The following is a 17,332-nucleotide window of genomic DNA, read 5'->3' on the forward strand; positions in this document are numbered from 1 at the left end:
TTCCCCACTCCATTTATAAAGCAGTTGTAGTGCGAGATTTACGCAGGTAAAGCCCGGGTTAGAAGGGTGAAGGAAGGGAGCAGACACTGGGAGTTACACAAGCCAGTTCTGGGCTCTTCAGTAGAGATCCCCTCTCCATTAAACTACTTCAGTTTTTCTTTAGGGTATCAAGTTTTATTAGAGGATTGTTCAGCTCTAGAAAACTATGATAAAAAGATAAACCAAAGTCCATGTGAACTATTAATCCTTTCAGGCTTCAAATACACTACTGGATTGCCCCCCCCCCCCCATTCCCTTTACAGTGGAGTTTTAAATATCCAAGTCTGGACAAAAGCAGTAAATCTTCCACAAGGTAACAGCATAGATCATTTGGCTGAGTAACACTTGTACTTAAATCCCAAGAAAGACCAGTTATCACTGATACCACTACAATATATGCCTCTGGATCCAATCAGCCATGCATGGACTAATAATTATGCCTCTAAAGAAAACGATACTCAGATGGTCATCAAGACGGACGATTATTGTAACTCAAAGATCAGACCTGAATGGAAGCGTTTGATCTAAAGTCCAGCTAATCCTGGAGCCCATCTCGGTCAAAGACCTGTAGCAGCACTTCCCAAGGAAGGCACGCTGTTGGCACAGAAAGAACTACGATTTCTATGCGAGAGCGCTCAGGAGAGTTCCGAGAATTCACCAGAAGAGCTTGAACAACTCCTGAGCAGAGGGTACTGCCACACGCAGCAGACAACTAGCAGCCTCTCACCAGCCAGCCAGAATCACATGTCCTAAGAAGCGACAAGAACAAAAGACCCCCCCAAAAAACAAAGGAAAAGCCAAATACAGAAGACCTACTACCTCATTTAAGACAAACTAAGAAGAACGACTCATTTGTTATCTTTATTTTCCAATAGTACATTTAAACAACTTCTCAGGACTAACCTCCTCAGCCAGGTTGGCCATGCAGAAAACATTTCCTAGGTTATACAGATCGCCTATGACAACACATACAACGGGTCGCGGTTGTACGGTAGACTGGAGAAGGGAAGTTGTAGAGGAGGAGGCAGCTGGAGTTACGCAAAAGCATGTAGAGCAATGGCAGTGCTACAGGTGTGTTAACAGAGGTCACTAGCTGCGGCTCCTCAGTGGCACAAAAAGAGGAGGGGGGCTGTACACAAGCAGCTTCTAACCCTTTCTTCTAGACACATTTCGAATACCTGCTAATAATATACTGAACTAGAGACCCCTCCTGTGGCTAAGAAGTGTAGTTGCATGTCTAATGCTACCTTCAGAACTGCATTTTGTATCTTTTGCTAATTAAGATGCAAGGAAATAGGAGTTAGATATCAAAGCATGCACTCAGTACTTCATGAACACATCTTGTGGCCATGCATGACAGGAAGAACTAGCCACAGGACCTTTGAGAGTCTTAAGTTCTTATATTCAATCAAAAGTCCTTCCCTGCAATAAACACAAATTAAAACCAGAGAGCTCAAGTGTTCTCAAAGTGTCTCAGCTGACCACAGCCCATGCAATTAACTCCAAGACGTGAAGGAGCTACTTCATTAAAAATCTGACTTAATTTCAACAGTATCTCAAGACATGCAGATGCCAGACCCTATGCATTTATCAAACTATTACTTAAAAGTCCTTCCCTGAAGCACTTTCAGTGAACGCTTTATCTACTGATTCTACAGGTGGGACCCGACTTTGAATTTTCAACAGCAATCGGAGTTTAACGGCACAACTATCCACATCAGAAAAGGAACCTTAGCAGTTCTCTAACTTTAAGAGCATTTGCCCTCTTAAAAATCAGCTTAAGAAAAATAGCGTAATATATAATTTGAAACTATTACATAGCTATTTCTACCATCCTTTTGATGTGAGGATGGATTTATTTTATTCACTTTAGGCAAAAAGGAAGAGAAAATGTAGCTGCTATTTGCCAGCTGCATATATTCATTTGCTTCTAATTCCACAGATAGAAAGCCATCCTGCAGCTCTCAGCAGGGAAGTCCATGCTCCCTAATAGGAACTAGCGGTATAAAAGCTCAGCCATTGCAAAGTGGACATTTCTGGTTCTTCTCCAACATCACGAAAGCATCCTGCACACATTCTCCTCTGGCAAGTGAGCCCTTGGCAACAGAAGGCGAGCCATCCACATTTTTGTATAGGTGGCAGTTTGGGGTTAGTCATTTGCAGTCCTTTCTATGACTACCACACATGGTTGTAAACACTTTTGACAACCCAGCTTTGTGCTTGAGCCCACAGCATTACTAATCTACTAATTTAATACTTCCACAGTACCAGAGAGGAAAATTGCATAAGCATGTTCAGCATTGAAATCACTGCAGGAGTAACTAGGAAAAAAAAAAAAACCTTCAAAAATCATAAATATCTTTAATTACAAGACTAGTAAGGCAAGTTATGAAAAAAACCCAAGGTTTTGCTTTTAAGATCAGGTGTAACAGTTGCCTGCAAATATGGAAGTCTCTATGATAGGAAGCACAAGTACTCAGTGGTGAACTACTAACACTATGGACCTATGCTGTGTTCAATACTAAACTGCTATTTTATACTTTTAAAAACATCACTCACCACCTAGACAACAACCTGGGGACATATCTTCTACTAGAAAGCATACCGCTGTCACAGAGGCTCTGCTAGAATTAAGACACCAATTTTAAGTGAACACCGCAACAGTTCTGTATCAGCACTGGAAGCACAAATGGAGTATTTTCAACCATGGTTGACCTCAATACATACAAGCTTCACACAGCAAGAGCGAGAAATGCTTAGCTCCCACTTAGACTCCTGAAAAAAAGCCGGCAGGTTAGCAGCAGCAAGCAGCTCCTAGTCAGGCGTTTAAGTAGGAAGCACTGGATGCCGAGCTTCTCGCATTCTGACTTGATGACAGGTTTATTTACGCCCAATAGTAAGAGATTCGCACTGACATGAAGTGTTTCAAAGTTGTTTGAACAGTGAGAATCTTCAGATACATGAGAACTACAGAAAATTAAAGAGCCCATTGATTTAAGGGGTGAAACACTTAGAAGAATCCTACAACAAAGTTTTTACGTTTAAAATAGCGAATTAAAACCCAGATAGCATTCCAGTATGTTATCTCCAAATAAAATCCTGCATTTTGAGAGTTGGATAGAATTCTATGTTCCAGGTAGAATTATTTTGTTTGGAAACAAAGATCTATAGCATTGCCCTCACTTAAACTTATTTCCACTGCAGAAATGTATTAGCCTGTTGAATACCTTCATGCCAACTTTACAGAAACAAAAATTCAAATTTCCTTCAGTATGAACAACTACCTATCTAGCATCCTCCAGAACACTAAGGTCTTCTAAATATCCTTTTGTTTAGGTCTAATAAATTTGATCTAAGAGTAACCATTATTAGAAGATATTTTGTACCAGAAACTTAAAATCATACATAGCTGTTACGTATGGATTTCCTATAGTGATTTCTGCTTTTCGGCAAAACTGCCTTACAAGGACTTTTTAATATGCTCATCCTTTTGGGAAGAACACAGTTCTTATTTAATTCAATAGACAGCAGCCAGCTACACCAGGCATATGCAAATTATAATGCAGAGAATTTACTTAAACTCTACCCCTCTCCCCCCACCATACATATGATAAATCTGCACTTCGAGCCAACTTTAAACACAGAATAATGAACCAGTAATTATCTTGTACGTGAACCACCACTAGTTTGTATTCTTCCCTGAATAACACTTTTTTTTTTTTCAGAAGAGAAAAAAGGACTGCTACAGAAACACAGCAACATTCAAACCCTTTAAAACAAAAGGTAGATTATTTAATGCATTAACGATGTTAATCTGAAGATAAATAAATCCACAACAGACTTTTAAGTTTCTTTTGAGATTTCCTTTTTCTTTGCAGAGAATATTTCGGATATTATACAGTACTGAGAGGGTGTTCTTTTATTTTCTTAATGTCCAGGTGAAAAGCAAAGCTCAGTTCTCTCTGCTCTCTTCATGGAACTCCTCAATGCCCTATTCCAGGCGTGATTCTTTTCATAAGCTTTTACTTGAAAGCGGAGTGGTGAACAACATTAATTTCAGGAATAACTGGATGGTTTGGTCCCTGAGTCATCTTCTTGAGAGCCCATACTCTGGAAGGGAGAGAGTTATTTCTTTTCAAAAACAGGTCTGAAGGTTTACCTTTGAGACAGACAGTTCTTTGAAGTTAACAGGTAGGAAAATAAAGTGCATATGAAATAACATGCACTTCCTCTTTGTTTTAAAGCATGATGTTTATGCACATAATATTATTATTATGTAACTATTAACACTGTAAACACTGACATTCAGTGCAACATACTCACTGCACTGAATCTCTTACATACTCTTACAAGACATTAAATCAATTACCTTCTGCACAAACTGAGGATTCACAGTGATCTCTTGATCCATGGCTTTCAGTCGTTCATCAAGCTCTATACATTTCAGCATCTTAAAAATATATATAAGTTGATTACTTCGTCCAGCTTGTACATGACCTTCAAGACATTTCATGGCTGTGCTATGTAGAACCAGTAACTTTTGCCATCACAAAAGTTCCATGTCAAAATATTCTCATCCTCATCTACCAAACAAAAGTGCCAGACCATTTTTTATTGCCTTATTTTGATCCATGTCTTCCTAACAATCCTTTTTAAGGCCACTGATAGACAGTCCCATGTGGGTCAACCACCTCAACCTACAGGCAGGTTATCGACAGCCAGTGGAAGTGATCCTTGAAGTCTAAAACTCTAAAAACAATCCTTCTAATCCATTTGATTCAAGGAACTTCACATCACCAACATCAGGCAGTCAGTCTACTGAAACATCTCAAGCTGTACAGAAAATACAGCAGGGAACACATTGACAGTAATTGACTATCAAGCTAAAACCTTTAAATACCAGTATGGTAAAATACTCAAATAATGACTCATAGTCCTCAATCTCTACATTTAAGTTACCTACACTGGCTTCTCCCAGCAGCTCTCTGATTACAGACTAAGGTTCTTTGGTAGGAATTCCAAAAGCAGTTAATATCTTAAAGATTTACCTCCTGATCAATGTTATGAAGCATAGCTGGATTGTTATATTTTTCAGGATTATCATGGAAACAGACCATACCATCTTTCTGATTAATACTTGCAAAGATTTCACCATCTTCTATCTGAAATGAGAGAGGGTTTAATTTAAGGTATCACTAAGAACAGAATTTCAGGTAACTACAACACACAGACTCCTTGTAGAATCATCTTTAACTTGTTTGCTTTTTATTTCCTAACAGCTTCCCAAAGACAAATGATGCATGCCTTATCTTCGGCAGGGCACATCTTTGAAGATATTTTAAGAGCAGTCTAAACACCACAGCAGACCGTTCTTCAGCCATTCAGAACACGGACTGCCAATCCAAACACGGACTGCCAATCCAAAGACTTAAAGAGTCTTGCGTTGGATCAATTTTTAAATTAGAATAGTTTACCCAATTCACAAGTCTTACCATGTGGAGGACGTATTTTTCTGCTTCTTGGGGCCCCGACAACTGCACTCGACTTGCCATGTCTTGTAATGACAATGTTAAAAATGTCTGAAATTTAGAAAGTACCAAACCATTAAAACCAGATGTTAAGAACTTTCCCTATCAATCCTTCATGGCCTATGCAATCTTATTTTTGAAGTCCGATGGGAAGAAACAAGTGGAACGCATAGTTATTACTTACAAAAGCATCATGAAAGTGGAGTCAGTTCCTTCTCCAAAGGCATTAATTTGTTACTGTGCATGTATGCAGACCAAACCAATGGAGTCATTACTCCATTTCTGCAATTCCTTTTTACCCCAGACACAGTCCTGACCATGTCCAACCTCTTCCCTCACCTTTTTACATGAATAAGGTGACTGTCCATCCCTTGAATTTCCTTCAAGAGATGTGTGTATTACATTCCTTCCGAGGTTAGTTCTACTGCAACAAACATTTGAGCTTGCCAAAAAAGAGCTTTCCCTTGATCATCTTTAAGGATTAATCTGATCTCTCAGCTGAAGGAGCACATCACTCCATTGCTTCTTCTTTTCCTTTTACTTCAGACACTTCCAAAATCTGTCCTGTTCACTCACTCTTCTCTAACGAAGTAGCCTGTAAAGTTCAGTTTTCCTATTTTTTGAATAGAGAGGAAGGTCATTGGGTAGCAGTGCTCACAACCTTTTTGATTATGTGTGAAAATCTCATGGGCAAACCTCTCTGATAGACAGACATATTGAACCACCTTTTAAATAACGCATAAGTAGCCAACTGAATTGGCTTTCTATATAGAGCATTTTAATCTCATTTGTTTCAGAGACAAAAATCTCAGTTTTAGTCATTTCTCCGTGACATTACTACATTATCATTTTGCTCTGAATCAAATACATTTCAGACATACACTCTTTGACAAAAACTAATCACAATTTCTCAGCAAAACAAAACCCCTACATCTTACCTTGGTTAGCCTCTGAATATTCTTTTTGTAGAGAGATGACAAGCATTGCTTAACCAGCCCCATATTGTTATCCCTTGTGAATGTTTCACTGTGTTTGTTCACCAGATTTCGAAGCTCCGAGGGTTTATTGGTTGAATAAACTTGCGCTAATTCATGGTAAGCATTGCTAAGGGGCTGCAATTAGAAAAATGAGAACCCTTCTTAAAGAACACGGTGTTCAACCAGCCTCACAAAATCTATTCACTACTTTAACATTGAAGCTATGCAGGCATAAAAGTAAATTTATGTAAAGTAAAAGTAAAAAAGTAGCTCAAGCATCTCTCAAAAAATGTGATGCCCATACATGGCTTTACGGCAGCAGCAATAGATCCCTGTACACTACATCTGTAGTACTGCAATATAAGATTTAGTAAACATCGTTCAAGGACCTCTGTGTGACAGTTCTAGTTACAGCAGCACAAGAAAAAGTCCATTAGCTGACCAGCACACAAAGTAAGCTGAGTTCAAGGTAAATAGCATATTGACTAGTCACTGCCCATCCATTACATTTGTTCTACCCTCTAAGACAGTGTCATCCTTTACCACAATGCATCACAGCATAGACAACAGAGAATCAGAGGGTGAAGGCCAGTTCACCTCAATTATTTTAAAGTGGCAATTGTTTGAGCTTGCTTATTAGTATCTGAAGTTAGGAGGAGATTTTTGGAACTCTTTAAAATTTTGGTCACAAATCAACAAACTCGGTGTTAAATGAGAACTAACTAAATTTTTAAAGTGTGTTATTTACCTAGGATCAAAACCCTCTTGCTATCAGTTTTGTCTTCCACGCTACACCTCCTAATCAGAATGCTTATAGACTCCAAACTTGCAGCTTTTTCAGAAGCTTTTATTCTTTATAAAGCTGGAGTTTTGCAATAAACTATTTAGCATTTTGTACTTCGACTAGATGAAGTTAGGGGTTGAATGTTTTTACAAGGACACTGCATACTAAAAGCCAAGTGAAGTCTGCGTCTTGAGTTCTAACTTAAAGTCCTACCAAGGGATGTGCAGTATCAGTGAAGAGAATATTGGCAAGTACTATTCAACCCTGAAGTTTTTCCAAGTTTAAGTTTAAAAATCTGCATCACAAATATGAACAATACAGTTTGTTTGTAATAGATGTAGAAGTTGCCAGACAATCTTTAGCTATTGTACACTAGAAAGGCAGCAAGAGATTGTACTCTGGCACATTGTGCATTGTTTCCCATGATCTGCAATGTTAAACAGTAGCATCAAATAAGGGTAGAAAAAAAAATATCATTTACAAATTCAGATTTGTTGTTCTACTATTTAGCTGTATTTGCAAGACTTACCTTAATGAATCTACCAACTATCTGGGAAGTGTATTTTGGTAGCTGCTGAACTTTGCCAAGTAGTATCAAAGAAACTAGAATATACTTTTTGTATGATTCCAACATAATATGACTGACTGCCATGGCTGGAGTAGTTATTGCCTAAGCAAGCAAGAAAGAAATGGAATAGAAATTTAGTATACTTACTGCTAGATCCTGGTAGCTACTGCATTAACAAAAATCTCAGTTTAAAGCTGCATGCAGAAAGGATACAATGACATACGGATTTCACCTTTGAGTATTAAAGCTTAACTAACTTCTGTCAAAATCAATTATCGAAAAATGTCCTGAAAAAGTAAATTCTATACAAGCTACTCAAAACATATCATGTTACAGTGATGCCTACCTTAAAATAACCCTGTTAAGATGAAATCAAAACTTCTTGCCTTGGTGTATATCTAAAATTGTGCTAGAAATCACCTGTAGCTACCTGTTACCAGGATCTATTACACAGTTCCTGTAGAACCTGGATTTACACAGATCCTTAAAGAGGATTCATAAAGCTATTCCATCATCAGATCTCATATTAAAGTATGCTGAAAGAGGTCTGCAGAATAGGGAAAAGGGATTTTAGTTTACTATAATACTGCTAGCTACTCCAAGATCTGACCCTTGTTTACAGCAAAGAAAAATGCTGCACCAGTTTATTTTGCACATTTGACAGCATTTTCCTCTCATACACACACAAAGTTTTCCCAATTTTGCTCTTTTCTCTTCTTTCACAGAAAAAGCAAAAGCAGCAAATATTGTAATAGCCTTGAAGAAGTGTAACCCCCCTCATAAAATTAGCAACAGTCTTCACAAAACCACTGGACTATTTTTTAAGAATACACAATTTTGAATGTCAGCCTGTGAACTGTTTCTATGCTAGCAGTAACAAGCAGGCATGTGAAAAATATTTATAGTGAGATAAATTTAACATCAACCTTTGAGTTGCATAGTTTTATGGTGCAATAGTTACTTGGCTGTAAGAGACCTTCTTAAAGGAAAACACCTCTAAAGACAGTTTGCTTGTTACTTCACTTTATACACTAAAGAGTACCATTCAGGCTGTACCTTTCATAAAAGGGCTAATAGTGAACACTAACCCAAATCTGGTTTTATGTATTACTATGATGAACACACATACTAAACCAAAACCTATGTGAATGATGAACAGCAGTATAGATCTGTTAGTAGAATTATATCCTTAAGATTAAGAATGCTTGTACTTTATATTAGGTTCACAGCTTTTATTGCTATCCTTAGCGGCAATTCAAAGATGATATGTTCTCTGAGCACTATTACGCATGCTACCTTTGCCTTTCAATTGATCACACTTTAGACTTACCATTTTAGTTAAAGTTACCTGTTCATAAAAGTAGAGTGCTCTTTCAAAGTTCTTTAGCCCAGTGTATATCATCCCACCATAGTAGTAGTAACATAAAAAGTGCTTCGCATCATATGCCCCATTCTCTTTACAAATATCCATCATGTCCACATCTAGATACGGGAGGGCAGGTTTAAAGCATTTTGCTAACAAACAGAGCTACAAGAAAATAAATCAAGTTTTCATAAATTAGCCATTTCCTTTCAAATTTCCACAAGGAAGAAGTTGAAACAAAATTCATCTAGTATTATTAATAAACCTCACTCCTCCAAGAGTGAAAAAACAGTGCATGTCAGTAGTTCTGTAACACAGATTATACATTGTATCATGATATTTGGGAAACCCTTAACACAGATTGTGAACTGTTGTAAATTATCCAAATCTTAAAGAAATTAGACTCTGACAAAGCTGCTTGAAACTCCAGGCCTTCCAGACTACCATGCTGGCAGCACTAAATATTGCACTAAACGTTCCTGTCCAACCCTAAATCCCAGGAGTCAAGAATGAGACAGAAGTGTAAATCCAGGCCAAAGACATCGAGACAAACATGCCTTTTGTCAAACTTTAGCAAACTGAATCTGGATATTACACTTATACTGCCTAAGACAAGCTGTGTGTGACTTTCAGCCCAGAGAGAAGGGATGTCAAAGGACTTTCAGAAGTCATCACAAAACCAAAGATCTGGGGACATGCACTGAACATTTAAAATTAATGGAAGTGGATTTTATTTCAGTATAGCATATTATTTATTACTAGAAAAAAAACAGTTAAAAGCCATTTTTACATTGCAATATGTGAACATACATTTCCTCAAAGGGTTGTAGGCATTTTATAAGCTTTTACTCTCATAAAAAGCCCTTATAGTGCCCTTACCTGGCAGAGATCTGCATGTATTGAGGTCAGCTGGTTTGTGTTCATCTGCATCTTGTCTATGGCTTGTCTGAGAATGCTAATTCCTCGCAGGGGCTGTCAGAAATTACATCTCTTTCAGATAATTTCTCATAGATGGCAGCACATTGGATCTTATGTTGACACTTACAAATGAAAAATAACACTAATTGACAGGTTCCATTAAGTAATAGTTAATTTGAGGTTCCCTTTTTGTAGGATACTGCAGCCTCTCAGAAAATAAAATTAACCTTGGCTATACAACTTCTCCTGATAAACTAAATGAAGTCATCAATTCTGCTCCACAAAGCCAATCTCCATCAGGAATACAGTAATTTGTATCAATAAGAAAAACCTTTCTTGACCCCATGACACCATCTAAACTCCCACCAAATAACAAAGGCAAGGCTCTTGCTTTACTCCACTTAGACCAGACTTGATCTCTACTTTTATTTCAGGCTAGATTTCCCTAAATTGGCCTGAAAAAGTCAGTATCTTAGCAACAAAAACATTGGTCAAATTTTCTTAAACAAGTTTCCTTTTTATATTTTAATGCATTTAATCAAGAACATTATATAATACTGGTAAGAATAACTAGAACTGAAACTAGTATCACTGACTCACCAGCACTAATCATCTTTGCAGCGCTCTCCCTACTCACACACACATTGTCTGAAGAACATTCTTGGTACTACACAAACTACGAAATCTGTGAGAGAGCATGTTTTTAGGTGACTCTACCCCCTCCCCCCCGAATTTATCTTCCTTACATTTGCCTTAGAGAAATTTTAAAATCTTCATTTAGGTTCATTACCTCTCAGTAAACAAGTAAGAAGCTGCACAAAAGTACTTAAAGTGGCAAATCTTTATGAAGCGAGTAAGATACTGGTAACATCCCCTTTAAGAGCTTGGATATGTAGGTAGCTTATTTGCACCAGACAATACTTGCTCACCTGTTTTCTCTCCACAAGGGCATTTGTTAACTGGTGGCACAGGCCAGCAACTAAATACAGTAAAACACAAACAAAAAACCACAACACAGTGAAAAATCAGTAATACCAAACTATCAAAAAATACATAAAGTCTAAAAGTAAGCTTAACTTACAAGTGTCTGTTGCATATCTAATGTGTTCTCCATTACAAGTGCTGATAAAAAGCTGCACCTGTGAGAATAATGTTTCGAAGTCAGGGATGCTGGGCATAGAAAACTTCACAAACCTGAAACAAACAAACAAGAAGGTTTAGCACTTTAACATTTGGAGATTAATACAAAAAGCTTCATCTTCATCACTAAGTCTCTGCAGATGCATGTAGATGCTTGCAAACAAATCCGAGGTGTTTATGACAGATGGCATACGATTTCCCCAAGAGCTGCACAACATTTGAAAATACACTTTTCATGCACACCCCCATTCTCAATCTAGTGCAAACTACAAACTACAATTTAGAACAAAAAATTATCTTTGTTTGCCAAAGTATCTGGTACAATAGTTACAATCATAATAGAAACACTGGCTAATGATGATGAATTATAATACTCAGCCATGCAACTTCTCTGGATGCTTTTGCCTATCCTACAGCCATCTCCTGCTTGAATGTGCTCAAGATTTCTCAACTATTAGATTATTAGATGTGTATCTGTTGTTAGGAGCTCCTTCTCTTCACTTCCAGTTTCTCTCCATCTCTGGTGGTTCCTTAGCACCCTACAGGCTGTAGCCTTGCACACTGCTTCTTCTGTAAGATGAACTATGATTACGCTCATCTGAGGGCAATGAAAACTCTAGCTACGCATCCTACAAATGTCACAAAGACATACAGAAAGAACTGTTTAATGCTGCCAGAAGGTACCCAACCCTGCCCATACTTCAGTTGCTAGACACTGTAATATGCAGTTCAAACCTACCTAGATCATGAACTGTCCTTCCCTACAAGGCTTATCGCTGTCCAGGTTACGTGCTGCCACCCCTTCCCTGTCTCTTCAGAGAGTCTTATTCTACCAGCATAGGAGTTTGCCATGCCACAGTTTCAGCCAGGAGAGCTTTCCTATATGCTCCATTGATACTATCTCTTCAAATAATACATTTTACATATTATTTCTTACAAACAGTTATCTTCCTTCCTCTACCTGTTTTAATGACTGTTTTCATGTACCCCATGATATGATTCTTCTGCTAACGCAGTACTGATGCTCTGCTTTTTGTAAATTCCTTTTTGTAAATTCCATAATGCATTTTTATGAGATTCTAGCGAATTGTAATATTAAGTGCACTATCTCTATGTATTACAGTAATTTTGTTTCAAATGGGTAGTAGAAAAAGTACTAGAATTATGATCCTTCCCTTAAAACAGAACTTTAAAATAATAGTGGAACCTGTAGACGTTTCACTTGCAGTTAGGTACAGCTAGAAACAATAGTTTGAGCTTCAGGGCCAAATATCATTATCCTACCTCAGCATCGCCAAGGCAATTCAGGTATTATCTTAAACTACAGACAGCAGCAAGAGCCTCAATGCTGTCTAGAGACAAATACCCAAGAACCATGATAAGAACCCATGTTTCACTGGAAAAAAAGTGTCGCTTCAGGCTTACAGTTCAATGCACTACTGCCCTGCCAGTCAAGTTGTAAAAGCTAGTTTTATACCTTTTTGCTGAACATGTATGGAAAAATAAAGACAAACACAAGAAATAGATACAGCCTTAAGGAAAACAAACTCCCAATATTACCATTTGACAGTAATGACATTTACAAGCTCCAAAGGTTTTTTTTTTTTCTTTTGAAAATACAAATTTGCCTTAGTATTTTTATTAATAAAATGTGCATCACCAAAGGAAAGTAAGCACCATTCTAAGAGATGCAGATTGAAAACATTTAGGTCCAAAAGAAAAACATTTGGTTGACAATTCAGCATGTTGCCTGAAGTTTTAATACCAAGATATTCAATTAAAAGAAAGCAACACTTACAAGACAGCAAGAACACCTAGTGAGTGTTCCTGCACATCCAGGGCACCAAGCACTGTATCCAGATGGGAAAGATTTTTTGCTAGCAGTTCTCCGCTTTTATTGATCAGTTCACAAAGCTGGGTCATTTGCCCTGAAATATAAAACATTGTTGTCAAACTCTAATTAGAGAACACTCACACATTCCCATATTTCATTACACCTTGCTTCCCTATATAACCTGAGGAAAAAGTAGTATCACCCAGAGATTTTACTTCTCTTTAATACGATAGGCATTAGTTTCCAACAAGTGAGGTACTCACCATATGTTTTTTATAGGGTGACAGCTAAGGTTCTGGCCTTCAGGATTGCAAAGGAGGCCCTCGGAACACAAAGGTAACATGAAAAGCGGCATCAGCTCACCTCTTTAGAAAGGGGGCTTCAGGGTTTCGTATCAATGCCAAGCTCCATCTAAGTCAAGTCTACAAAGCTTTGACCAGCTTTTGTGATGCAAAATTTTGCCTCATGTGGATAAATTTACCTACACTTGTGCCTTCTACGTGTTATAAGGGAAAAACCAAAACCAAAACAGTACCAAAAATAGTTTCTTCCACTTTCTAAAAAATCCCAATACCAGAGCTTGTTCCTTGCTGCTTCTCAAATGCCCTATCCACTTTTCAGGTCTGCTCATAAGCATTTTTTTGAAGTAGACATTAAAATTAAAACTATGTACCTACAACAAAAGGATTTAAAAACCTGTTCTTAAATTTACTTCAATTAGTTAAAACTACAATGTTATTCTATTGTTGTGAGCTATGAACACAGCATTAAAGGCAACTATTTTGAATTAGGAAGGTATGGTGAGCCCAGAAAACCTTACACAGAAAGCAGACCAATTATCATGAACTGCTTTCAAACTCTTCTTCCCCCCACAATTACTTGAATTAAAACTACCCCTTTCTGAAGCAGAGTATTGTTTCAGTGTTCAATCCTTGCAGATTAAAGAGAAAAAAAACCAGACGTTCTCTCACTCTTACAAAAATCTTCATAAAATGAGGAATAGTGCCTCCATTCATAGAGATTTACACTATACTCAACTCTCTGGCCTTTTCTTTGAAAAAGAAAACCTGGGAAGCCCTAGCAATGAAACAGAACTTTTGATCCCTCTGTTACTTCAAAGCCAACAAATGGGGGACCAGAGCCCAGGAAGTCCAGAAACCCGTCCCCAAAACCATGCTCTCCATACGGAATTAAAACCCCAGGCATAAGCATGGAAAGGAATAGGGCTTGTAAAATGCTCTGTGGTTTGACAACAGTATTCAAGTACTGCAAAACCTTAGTTCTGGTATCCTCCCTAGTAATCTACCCGTTCTACAACAATCATCTAGCATTCCCCTAAAAAACAAAGCAAAAAAACCCCCAAACAACCCTCTACCCACAAACGCACACTGAACAACTTGTAGTCTAAGTAGAAATATGCATACCAGGCCCACCTAAATGTCCATTTATGTCACCTCCCATGCAGCCAAACGCTGATAACCAGAAACCAACACCATCACAAGTACACAGACTTCTGTGTGCTCTCATAACCTCCAGCAGCCTGTCTGGTGTCTGGATTTACTCTCTCACAGAGAACATCTATCTGGCTCGTCCCTAATGAGAGAACTTCCACAAAGTCAACCAGTCTCCCCTTGAACCTTTTGCATCCACAACACCTCGTAATAAAAAGTTCTCCAGCTGAACTACACGCCTACAAAGAATCACCTTTCATCTGGTTTGTACCCGCACCTTGCAGGTATAATTTGTCTCTTGTATCCGATATCCCCAGCAAAAATACTCTATATTTAATAAGTTAAATCAAAGTAAGAGAAAGTTGGAGCTCCACCCAAAAGTAACTGACAGAGACAAAGCCTGGAGCCATAGAGGAAAGCAAAGCATCAATTTTTTATCAGTTCCAGGGACCAAACATCCCATGCAGAGAAACACTCAGAACACATTTTAGGGAGCATCAACAGAGAAAGTTCAAGAACTAGGAAACGCTGTGCCCACACACAGGAAAATTAGGGGTCTGGCAATAAAACTACAGAATTCTAACTGTGGTTATTAAAACACTTTCTGAACACTTGGTTATGGCAACTCCAACGTCCAGCCTCAGGCCTCCTGTCGCACACTTCCACGGGAAGGCAGGACTCTTCTGTCCCCAGGAGCCAACATTTCCAAAATGGATTTTAAAACACACGTGCCACAAGTTGCACACTCATCAGTTAGGTGACAGGCTGGGCTAGAGAATGCTAGTTAAAGCCCCCGCGATGCCCGCTCCTCCCCCCCGCCTCCACCCCCCGATTTTGAAGGCTCATATTTTGGCACGGCCGCCGGTGCCAGCTTCACTCCGCTCACCCGGGACCTCCACTTACCGAAAACCACTCGCTACCTTCCCACCGCCTTGGATGAAGGGCACAAGCCGGCCCTTCGTGCCCTGTCAAACCGGCGGCACCTGAACCCCTCCGGGATCCCTCCGAGGCCCCCTCTGCGTGCGGCGGAGAAACCCTGAATTACAGCCCGGGCGGAGGGCCCCACCGGAGCCACCAGCCCCTCGGGGGAGCAGGACCGCCGGACCCGCGCCTGAGGGAGAGCCGTGAGAGAGGGGGCAGGCCCCGGCCCACCTCCACACACATACACACACCCACGCGGGGCTCCACCGGCCGCCGCCACCCCCTCCTCCTCCTCAGGCCCCGCTGGTTCCCCGCCGCCAGCCGGGCCCACCCGCGGTTTTCCTCCCCCCACGGTCACCTTGGGCCGAAAGCTGCCGGACGCTGTTGACGAACTGCTCCAGGGCCGACGCCATCTTGGCGGCTGGCGGCGCGGCCGCGCGCGCTGGGGGCGGGGCGGGGCCGGGGTGGAGGGGGGAGGGAGGAGGGAGGGGGCGGTACTGAGGAGGGAGGGCGGGAAGCGGGAAGGAACGACCGCTACGGGCGCTGCCGGGCCGCCAGCCAATCAGGCGCCGCTGACGGGAACCGCGCGACGGGTCGCTTCCGCCACTTCAGCGGCTCTCGCGAGAGCCGCCGTCGCTATAGCAACGCCCGCCCGGAAGTAGCGATCCCGCGTCGAGGCCCTCTCAGGGCGAGAAGCCGTGACTCAGCAGGGCGGGGGGGGTGACGTCACGATGGCGTCACCACTCCGCCCCGTGTCGCGGCCCCGCCGGGCCGCCGCCCCTCTAACGGCGACACGGGGGCCCTCGGCGGGTGGGGGGCCCGCTCCCCGGGGTGGCGGGTGTTGAAGGCCCGGCCGTTGTGCTGAAGGGATTTAATTCCTTTTATCCCCTCTGAGGGGGATAATACGGTGGCTGAACATGGTGGTTGCCATCCGATCCCGTGTAATGTTCGCCCTACTCACAGGGAACGGGATTCAGGTTGATTCGGTTTATATAAATGGAAGTGCATTTTCCATCCCCGCAGGAGCTGAAGCGGTGAAGTTACGCGGCCCTGAGCTGCTGCGGGCAGGGAATTTGTCGGTCCTTCAGTATACCATGAAGAAGAAGGAAACCTTTCTGCCTGTCATGGGGACGTGTACGTATTCTCTCGCCACTTAGCGAGAAACATCAAGTTGTGTTGAAATCCCATTCCTGGCAATAAGCAGCATGCCTCCGGGGCAAGCGAAAGCAGAATACAAACTTGAAACTTCACAGGTTTTCCCTCCTAACCTGCCTGTAACATTTACCGTCACGTACAGCCTGGCTGCCAGTTCTGCTCCTTCCTTTGTTCACACTGTGACCTTCCCCACATCACCTGATCTCTACAGCTCGTTTGCCCTTTCTGCGAAACAAGGACAATATATTCCACTGGAAGACATTCTGGAATTGAAAGATGAAATATTTTGGAACCGCTAAGCCGTATTATTGCTGTCAACCAAAATCTTTTCTTTCCCAGCTCAGCGGTTGCCTAATCCTGTTAGTCACACTCGGAGGCCTCCCCCTTCTTTAGCAGCTTTAATCCCCACGGTGTTTTTTGACCAGAGTGATCTTTGGTCTTGTGTCAGAACACGCAGACCTTCACGGTGTGCTGTCAGCACTGCTTCTGGGTACAATTATTGTCTTTTAAGGGTTCCCATCACCTGTGGGGACAGAGCTGTGTCACAGCGAGTCAGATCCTGGGCAGAGTGTGCCCCCTCCTCATGAACTGGTCGAAATGGGTATATTTTATGTCAAGGCTTAAGCTGCAAAAATCACATTACGTATGCCCCCA

General features: G+C 40.7%; 1 protein-coding gene across 3 annotated transcripts; it reads right to left on the reverse strand.

Moving 5' to 3' along the window:
- Window positions 1-887: 887 nt before the first annotated feature.
- COPS3 (COP9 signalosome subunit 3) lies at window positions 888-16,012 on the reverse strand. Of its 3 annotated transcripts, XM_069810392.1 has the most exons (12): window positions 15,882-16,012; window positions 13,116-13,245; window positions 11,259-11,371; window positions 11,107-11,156; window positions 10,139-10,231; window positions 9,245-9,424; window positions 7,858-7,998; window positions 6,506-6,679; window positions 5,532-5,618; window positions 5,088-5,201; window positions 4,409-4,489; window positions 888-4,149 (listed from the first exon to the last, which is right to left on the reverse strand). In XM_069810392.1, the coding sequence occupies exons 1-12, from the start codon at window positions 15,934-15,936 to the stop codon at window positions 4,096-4,098; spliced, it is 1,272 nt and encodes a 423-aa protein (XP_069666493.1). In that variant the 5' UTR covers window positions 15,937-16,012; the 3' UTR covers window positions 888-4,095. The 3 variants fall into 3 exon arrangements, with proteins under 3 accessions (XP_069666493.1, XP_069666494.1, XP_069666495.1); XM_069810393.1 differs by lacking the exon at window positions 6,506-6,679; XM_069810394.1 differs by lacking the exons at window positions 13,116-13,245; window positions 15,882-16,012 and having other exon boundaries at window positions 10,139-10,299.
- Between the last annotated feature and the right edge of the window lie 1,320 nt (window positions 16,013-17,332).

This window comes from Haliaeetus albicilla, chromosome 22 (assembly GCF_947461875.1).
Source record: "Haliaeetus albicilla chromosome 22, bHalAlb1.1, whole genome shotgun sequence".
Classification (NCBI taxonomy): domain Eukaryota; kingdom Metazoa; phylum Chordata; class Aves; order Accipitriformes; family Accipitridae; genus Haliaeetus; species Haliaeetus albicilla.

What these genes read in the sequence shown, in the direction of transcription:
- COPS3 (XM_069810392.1), bottom strand. Translation starts at nt 15,936, where the DNA reads ATGGCGTCGGCCCTGGAGCAGTTCGTCAACAGCGTCCGGCAGCTTTCG. An exon ending in CTAGGTGTTCTTGCTGTCTT is followed by an intron (nt 11,372 to 13,115) that starts GTAAGTGTTGCT and finishes TGTTTGTTTCAG; the next exon opens with GTTTGTGAAGTTTTCTATGC. An exon ending in ATATTCAGAGGCTAACCAAG is followed by an intron (nt 5,619 to 6,505) that starts GTAAGATGTAGG and finishes TCTAAATTTCAG; the next exon opens with ACATTTTTAACATTGTCATT.